At 43.8% G+C, this 9395-nt stretch overlaps 1 protein-coding gene across 2 annotated transcripts in view; it reads left to right on the forward strand.

The window, feature by feature from the left end:
- The window catches only part of nol4lb (nucleolar protein 4-like b), a 159928-nt gene extending 151435 nt beyond the window's left edge, over positions 1-8493 (forward strand). The window contains exons 9-11 of one of the 2 annotated variants that reach the window (XM_046365357.1): positions 2008-2127; positions 2398-2602; positions 3205-8493. In XM_046365357.1, coding sequence (XP_046221313.1) covers positions 2008-2127; positions 2398-2602; positions 3205-3428 — 549 coding nt within the window. In that variant the 3' untranslated portion in view covers positions 3429-8493. The remainder of the gene's footprint in view (positions 1-2007; positions 2128-2397; positions 2603-3204) is intronic. The other variant, XM_046365359.1, reaches the window with a different exon arrangement.
- The last annotated feature ends 902 nt before the right edge of the window (positions 8494-9395 follow it).

A 9395-nucleotide genomic window follows, 5' to 3' on the forward strand; every position in this document is an offset into this window, starting at 1 on the left:
ATGTAGCACCCGAACCGGTCCAGCGTAGATGGACCGACATAGTAGTACAGGATCTAGATGAAGAGACCTGAGTAGTAGCGCTCACCAGTAGCCCTCCGCTTACTGATGAGCTCTGGCCTCTTACTGGACATGAATTGACAAAATGTCCATCAAATCCGCAATAGAGGCACAGGCGGTTGGTGATCCTCCGTTCCCTCTCCTTGGTCGAGATGCGAATACCTCCCAGCTGCATGGGCTCAGTCTCTGAGCCAGAGGAGGGAGATGGTTGCGATGCGGAGCAGGGAAACACCGTTGACGCGAGCTCTCTTCCACGAGCTTGGTGACGAAGATCTACCCGTCGTTCTATGCGGATGGCGAGAGCAATCAAAGAGTCCACACTGGAAGGAACCTCCCGAGAGAGAATCTCATCTTTGACCACTGTGTGGAGTCCCTCCAGAAAACGAGCGAGCAGCGCCGGCTCGTTCCAGTCACTAGAGGCAGCAAGAGTACGAAACTCTATAGAGTAATCCGTTATGGATCGATCACCTTGGCATAGGGAAGCCAGGGCCCTAGAAGCCTCCCCACCAAAAACTGAACGGTCAAAAACCCGAATCATCTCCTCTTTAAAGTTCTGGTAATTGTTAGAACAATCAGCTCTTGCCTCCCAGATAGCTGTGCCCCACTCTCGGGCCCGGCCAGTAAGGAGTGAAATGACGTAAGCAACCCGAGCTCTCTCGCTAGAGTATGTGTTGGGTTGGAGAGAGAACACAATATCACACTGGGTGAGAAAGGAGCGGCACTCCGTGGGCTGCCCGGAGTAGCAAGGTGGGTTATTAACCCTAGGTTCCGGAGGCTCGGCAGGCCAGGAAGTAACAGGTGGCACGAGACGAAGACTCTGGAACTGTCCAGAGAGGTCGGAAACCTGAGCGGCCAGGTTCTCCACGGCATGGCGAGCAGCAGACAATTCCTGCTCGTGTCTGCCGAGCATGGCTCCTTGGATCTTGACGGCAGTGTTACGAGCCTCTGTAGTCGCTGGGTCCATTCCTTGGTCGGATCCTTCTGTTATGCAGGTGAATGAGGACCCAAAAGCGACTTGGCGAAAACAGAGTTTTTAATCCAGTAAGATACTTAACAAAACAAAAGGCATAATACTACTCGTAAAGACGAGAACAGACTGGAGACTTGATCAAGAACTGCAGGTTGCCTCGGGAAGGCACTTGAACCTAGCAGACTCAGACACCTGCTCACCACGCAGCATCTGAGGGAAACACGACACGACAGGGCAAAACATAGACACAGCACGGTGAATATAGACAAGGATCCGACGGGGCAGGTACGGAAAACAAGGAGAGAAATAGGGACTCTAATCAGGGAAAAGGATCGGGAACAGGTGTGGGAAGACTAAATGATTGATTAGGGGAATAGGAACAGCTGGGAGCAGGAACGGAACGATAGAGAGAAGAGAGAGCGAGAGAGTGAGAGAGGGAGGGGGAGAGAGAGGGATAGAAAGAGGGAAAGAACCTAATAAGACCAGCAGAGGGAAACGAATAGAAGGGGAAGCACAGGGACAAGACATGATAATTAATGACAAAACATGACACTGTGGTCAATGGGTTCTTTATTGCCCCACTGTGGTCAATGGGTTCTTTATTGCCCCACTGTGGTCAATGGGTTCTTTTCACACAATGTTGGGATATTCACATTATCAAATCAAATCAAATCAAATTTATTTATATAGCCCTTCGTACATCAGCTGATATCTCAAAGTGCTGTACAGAAACCCAGCCTAAAACCCCAAACAGCAAACAATGCAGGTGTAAAAACACGTAAAAACATTATGGTGCCTACTGTGTACACACTACTGTATGCAGTGTTGATTATTCTGGCAATAATTCAAGCAAAGCATAACTGTCTATTCTTAAGCAAACTGCAGACAGTAATGGCTATAACAAGCATTATTCAACCTTAAAAAGGGTACTTTGCTCTGACGTGGGGATGAATTTGTGCTGATTGTTTCTCCCCTGCCAGACACGACCCACCCCACCTCACCTCACCTCAGCCATGGCTGAGAACATCCTGGCAGCCGCCTGCGAGAGCGAGACACGCAAGGCTGCCAAGAGGATGCGGCTGGATGTCTACCAGGCACATGTGAGTGCTCTGTGTGTGTGTGTGTGTGTGTGTGTGTGTGTGTGTGTGTGTGTGTGTGTGTGTGTGTGTGTGTGTGTGTGTGTGTGTGTGTGTGTGTGTGTGTGTGTGTGTGTGTGTGTGTGTGTGTGTGTGTGTGTGTGTGTGTTTTCTCAGGTGGGTGGATGTACTGTTTTTTTTCCAATAGCCACTGGCGAAGTCTGTTCTTCTTAACCTTGAGTATATTATATACTTGGAAGTGGGACTGAACTCTCTCGTCTCGTCTCCCCCCAGGAGGAGCAGATAGCACTTGACAAGCCCAGTTCTCGTGAGCCAGCCTCCCTGGCCCACTCTGCCTACTCCCTGGCCGCCTCAGCCTACTCCCAGGACCAGCTCTACATCAACGGTGGGCTCAACTACAGTTACCGTGGTTACGGGGGCCTGGGAGCAAGCATGCAACACCCTGTCTCCTTGACAACCGCCACTGCTCAGAGCAACGGTGAGAGAGGATGCTTCAAATCTTTGATTGACCAGCGAATGGCATCTTAGAGTAGCAGCATACCTTAGCTTACCTGAAGTATGCAGCTTGTACTGTAGCAGCATACCTTAGCTTACCTGAAGTATGCAGCTTGTACTGTAGCAGCATACCTTAGCTTACCTGAAGTATGCAGCTTGTACTGTAGCAGCATACCTTAGCTTACCTGAAGTATGCAGCTTGTACTGTAGCAGCATATCTTAGCTTACCTGAAGTATGCAGCTTGTACTGTAGCAGCATACCTTAGCTTACCTGAAGCATTCTGCTTGTACTGTAGCAGCATACCTTAGCTTACCTGAAGCATTCTGCTTGTACTGCAGCAGCAGCACTGGCCTAGTTAAGAATGGACTGAGATGGATTGAAACATATCGAGAATGAGAAATCAATTCCATATTTAAATCATGCCCATATTTGGACGTAGCAAACATTTACAAACATACAGGTGGAGCTCATCTAAAATATATTTCCTACTGTGGATAAGAATGCATATTTACAATTTCTAAGAGGTAGATTTGTAGTAAAAATGCCCGCAATAGGTGTCATCATTTAAGTGTGTTTTTCCCCAGGCCCTACTGACCTCAGCATGAAGTCCCTGGTGTCCAACTCGTCATCGGCCAGCTCCAACAGCCACGGGCGGAGCGGTGGGGGCGGAGGGAGCGGGGCCTCGGCACAGCTCAGCCCCACGGAGATCACAGCCGTGCGTCAGCTCATCGCCGGCTACCGCGAATCAGCCGCCTTCCTGCTCCGCTCGGCCGACGAGCTGGAGACCCTGATCCTGCAGCAGAACTGAGATGAAAACTCCATCTCCCCCCGACTCCCTCTCTCACTCCAACTCTCCCACACGAACCCTAACTAACCGACCAACCACTCTCACACTCAGCAGATCCATCCGTCCGTGATTCGTCCTCCTCCACCAACCTTTACATTCTCCTCATCGCCAGGAAAAGAAGGCATGCAACAGCGCTACCTTCCTCTAGTCTAATAATCCAAACCCTCTTGATTGTTTTAGCATTAGTGCGTGGAGAGAAAGAGCATTGTCTGTGACCACTTTGGAACAGCGTTTCTCCCTCTCTTCAACCACCTGTAAAGGATTGCGCTCCCTCCCAATCATAACAGCTCTCCCTCACTCCCACAGCTCTGTGGAAAGAAGAGGGATGACACAGAGAGTCGGAAATGAGTCTACCTAGTGTGGGGGAGAGAGTGGTGGGCTGGTGCACTGGAGAACACTGAAGGGTTGTGCTATAAGGAGAGAAGAGCGCCCCCTTGTGTAAGAATAAAATAAGTGGATCCTTTTTGTGTGCCAGGAAGCTCTATGTTCTGCAGTACACAGATCCCCTAAACAACCTCGCCCTCCCCAATAACAATGAAAGCGAGACTCCCTGATTAGTACAAAGAAAATGAGTACAAAAAATGATTAGTACAAAAAAATATTCTACAGGTTTTTTCGAAGCCTGTAGAATATTTAGGTTTGTTTGGCACTGTTCCGAGCTACTGAAAAGGGGTGTTGACTGATCTGAAAGAGAGCACTAACTATAAGACACTGAACCACTTTGTTAATGAACAGAGGCCAAGGAAGAAGACTGGGGGGAAAAATGTCAAAAGAGAGACGCGCTCGCTGTAAATAAGCTCTCTGTGTCCTAAAGCACTTTCCCCTGATTCAGACCTCACCTACCCGTTGAGTAATAAAGACCGCGATGTCCCGGGAGCAACACTTTAACTTATGCATTATGGAGACGCCATCTTTTCCACATGGAAATACCTCAGATCTACCAACCGTTTTAGTACTTCATTCATACTGGGTGCCGTTATCATACAACGCCTGATCTACCAACGCCTACCTGATGTGTTCAGTGTTTTCAAAGACCTGCAGGAAGCAACGTCTTAACCATTTCAAAGAGAATAAATATTGTAACTATAGTTCAAATTCTATCCCAAACAAAGTAGTGTTTGTCCCGTTATTTGGGTAATGTATATATTCAGTCCATATTTGGTTCTAGAAGCATCAGTAAAGTGAAGGACTGGGGGCAAGGAAGTATGTTCTGTGGGAGACTGAACCTCTCCGAAGGTAGCTGGAGATGTTTTTCCAGAGGCCTCCATGTGTTCCACCCCCCTGATGGCTCGTTGCTCCCTCATCAATTCCAGGTTTTGGTTTGTCCTGATCTGGTTGTCAACACTCATCACTCGATGATACTGTCTCTTCTGGGTCTGGTTCTGCATTCCTCTCTCTAACCTACCCCCCTCCTCCGGACCTATAACCCCCACCCCCTTCTCCCCCCTGACCTTACCTGAGCTCCGTCCAGCTTAGTTCTGGACCTTGGTTCTGGGAGGAATTGTGTATTTCTTTGTCTATTGACTCTTTGAGATGGCCATTAATCCACGCTGCTGCTACTATATGGACCGGACGTTTGCCACAGACCTGTAACCTCAAGTCAGGACGCCAGCCTCCTGCACAACCAGAGCACCTCAAGACAACAACACAAACAAAAAGAAGCAAAAACTACTCGAGACGGATAAGAGACAAAAATGTACTTTTTGAAAAGGACATGGAATCCCAGTCAGTTGCTTCTCTCTGTTACTAGGCACTCTGGTTGATCTTTTTCTTCTTTCATAAGGCTGTGTTGTTTTTACATTCACTTTTTCCCTTTGTCGTTTTCTTCATGAGTTTGAACCTCTGGAGGCATAAAAGGATCAATGTGCTTCTCTTGCAGCCACTCACAAGGGTGATCTGGGCCTATCTATCTTACTCTACAATGTGTGGCCAAAGTCTGTGAGGTTTGTACCTTTTTAGAATGAGAGAAACCATGCTAAATGTTTCTTCAAGAGGCAAGCCTGAAGGGGCTCTGTGTCACTGTAATTTGCTCCCTTTTGCACACTGAAGCAACATAAATCTGCGACGGAGGCCCTGCTTGTTCAGGTCCCCATCTTGCACTGGTGAGGTGTGTCCTACTAAAGGAAAGAGGAAGAGTGTCGCAATGCAGTTGATAATCATCACATTCCTGGGCCTTGACTGCATAGTGTTAACGAAAAGAGGCTGAGCCCAAAGTGCGAGTTGCACAACGCATCACATACGACCACCTCTATTGTGTAAATGAAAGCCATTGATTTAGGTGCACTAGCTCCGTGGCCTGTGAGAGGTCATGTCTAGAAGGGATTCCCCTAATGTCAAAGTGATGTCAAAACATAGATATTCGAGTCACATCAGGGAGAATTTTTGCATTTTAGCTAACCCTAACTATTTTCCTAACCTTAACCTGCTGCATAAGTTCTCCTAACCTGCTATGAAAAGTCACAAATGACATTAGTGGTATCCCATCTTGTCAAGACCCCTGTGAGAGATTGAATGGAGCACTGGGCTCACTGGCAACACTCTGAACCACAGAACAACACCTTGATCTATCCTCCTAGCATACATGTGAAATGTCAAATCTGATCTCCATAATGAGTACAAAAATATTAAGAAAACTTTTTTTATTTTTAATGTTATGAAAATAGTATGCCTAGATAGAAAGTAGAAAGTCCAATAAGTCCTCTTTATCTCAGAGCAAGCTCTTGATTGAATCTGCTTAGTGGGTAAAAAAATGAAAAACACAAGAGAAATATGCAAAATGACCAGTCAAGAGGAAACCCCCTCACTGTGTTCTCTCTCAATGTGGCTTTGATGGCTTCAAAATGTGTTTTCTTATTAGTATCGCCCTCATTTCTGCGGATCCACCCTTCACTCTGCTCATGCCCTGGGGTCTTAAGCTACAATTCTCTCAGTACAGTAGATGAATATGACGGGGGCAGTCTTAAAACTGCCTTTTTTGCCACTGCAGGTTTGAGGTTTCAAAGGATTGCCAGACAAGTAGTACACGCAGTGCTGTGGCCAAACTGTACATAGTGCTGTCATTTATGATGTTACATAGCAGTTGCTAGAGACAGTTCTGCTGTCCTCTGTATTTCCCTACTACCCCAGGTCAACACAGAGCGATGGATGGATCCTACCTCTTTAGAAATGACCAGTTGAGCGCTGCTTAATTTTGTAATGTCACATGCCACGAACGTCTGCTATATAGTTTTTAAAAAAGAAGAAGATTGTGAAAGTTATGCATTTGTAATATAGACGAGGGACAATTAAATGTACCTCTAAGAAGGTGGTAAGAGATTATATAGTAAAGCTCTCGCTAAATACTCCTCCCTCCTCCTCCGTTTGCACCTCGGGTTTGCTCTAGTTTCTCACAGATGTTAAGAAAACATACTGTAAAAATAGGCAAAAGACAATCTTGGAAATATGTAACTTGCTCACTGTTTAATTTCCATTCCTTTCTGTGTGCAGCTATTGTATACAGTGCGTCTTGGAGTATTTTAGCCATAATCACAGCATTCTTACTCAAACTTCTGGCTCCTTAACGGCGGTGGAGCGCTCATAGTGACCCACTGTCGATACACATTTTCTATTTTTATTATTATTTTATACATATTTTGTAGTGCAAGTCAGTGGTATTATCAAATAATATTTTGTACAATACCAACATCTCAAGTGAAGTTACTCTGTATGCCTATACTGTACATTCCAAACAAGGATGTCAACACGTTTAACAACCGATCTGACCAGCTTCACGTTTAGTGATCTGACCTCTGTGCCCAACACAAAACCCACACCCTAACAAATGCTTGAGGGAGTGCTCTCTGTTAAGATTAGCACGGTTGGCCTTGTGATTAGCTTCAAACATGTTGTTGATTGAAGCCATGATTATTCTCCTGCTTAGGGCCAAAAAGCCTTGACATGCCAGAGAACGTGCCAACCGAGCACAGACCAAGTTTGCAACCTTAGCCATGACCTGCATGAAACTCCCCCCCTCAGACTAATGCATGTATCTCTCTCCCCTGGGAATGCTATGCAGCAGTGTCAGCACTTCAGTGAAGGGGCAGTGTTTTGAGTGTGAGAAAGGTGTGATTCCCTTAACCCTGATCATACTGTTTTAAGCGCAAACTGACATTGGACCTCAATGACTTTACAAATGTCACCCCCCCCAACAGAGATGGTTCCACTCAGACAGGAGCAAAAATATGTGTGGTGCTTGTCAGGGTACCGCAAATGGACACCCATTTTAAAACAAATATCTGCTTTGGTCAGATGTATAGCTCGACATAAAAACAAGAAAGGAGAAGAAAATGGCTGAACTTTGTATTTTTCTATCAGGGCAGTGTACAGCTACAGTCAAATTAAAAGAGTTTTTCCAACCATAGTATGCTTTATTTTATCATTTGGTGGTGCTTTGGATTCCTCTGTTCTGTTTTAGGTTTTCCACTTTACCTACTGTACCAGAAGCTGATTGTCTTTCTCAGTTTTTGATTTGTACCTAATACCAATGTGAAACTGTATTTTCCTCCTGATTTTGGACTCAGTGGAAGTGTGATGTTTACATGTACAGATTTTTGCTATTCTTTTTTGTTTTGTTTGGTCATTTCTCTCCACCCTGTTTTAAGTTAGTCTGATACCTTGTATATTGATGGGAAATGGGACCATGTCTAAATTAGGTTAATGTCACATGGACACATATTTAGAAACTGGGTGTTGGGAGAGCTTTTAAGGAATGCCCTCTCCGTAGCTTACCTGATACACACAAACCAGTGAGTCACAGTGAACTGAAGCTCTGGTGTGACCACTTTACCAATATAGGAGAATTTGTTCCTTAGTGAATTATAAGCCATTGACATGCCCTTGAAGGGTTTTCTAGACTATTAGTATATTTAGTGAGGAAAAACTCAACTGCAGACAAAAACCTCAGGAAAAGGACATCACTTTTTTAACACATCTTACTGAAGGCCCATTTCCCTCATTGATACCATATAAATTATATCAAAATAATTATAATTTTTTATATTTATTGTGTTATATATATATATATATATATATATATATATATATATATATATATATATATATATATATATAACAGTGGATACCTTTTTTCCAGTTCATGTGGCTAAAAAAAATATTATTTAGAAATATTATTTAGAAATATATATATATATATATATATATATATATATGTGTGTGTGTGTGAAGCAACTTAAAGATTGAAAAAATAAGAAAAAAAATATTTCTGTCTGTTTAATGCAAAACAGCATGGGTGGTTCTTTTCCCTAACATATCACTTTGATGAATGAAAAACCAATGATTTGAAATTAAGCTTTCTTAAGTGTGATGTCACTGCTAAGGTCAAATGTTTCCAAACTTAAATGTGACTTTTTTTCCCCCCCAAGCTGTACATCACAAAGCTAAATATTCTAATAAAACAGTGTGCTGTCTATTAAACAGAAACCAATGTCTTTTTGTCTTTTGCCGGGGATGTAATAAGGGAACGGTTGTTTTTACTAAATATATCTATAGGTATTACCTTGAGTGGATATTTGTTTATTTTTGTTTTATACACTAAATTGCACAACATGATGTACTCTACTGACAACTGAATGCTTTATTGTAGGCTATACGTTTACATTCATATTGTGTTCATTGTACAATACAATATTTCCAAACCAATGAGGAATTGAGGTGTACATCATTACCATAGTCTACTTCTACATTATACACTGTGATAACCAATGGGTTATAATTGTGTTACCAGCATCTTTCTTTTTTAACAGTAAAACTAAGATTTTAAAAAACAACATGTATTAGTATATTGATAAGGAGAATTACGTATAATAGACAGGGAATTATCACTTGCACCAGAGTCAATGGTGTAGTTGTAGATGGACAGATATACTCTGG

Source organism: Oncorhynchus gorbuscha, linkage group LG10, assembly GCF_021184085.1.
Source record: "Oncorhynchus gorbuscha isolate QuinsamMale2020 ecotype Even-year linkage group LG10, OgorEven_v1.0, whole genome shotgun sequence".
Taxonomy (NCBI): domain Eukaryota; kingdom Metazoa; phylum Chordata; class Actinopteri; order Salmoniformes; family Salmonidae; genus Oncorhynchus; species Oncorhynchus gorbuscha.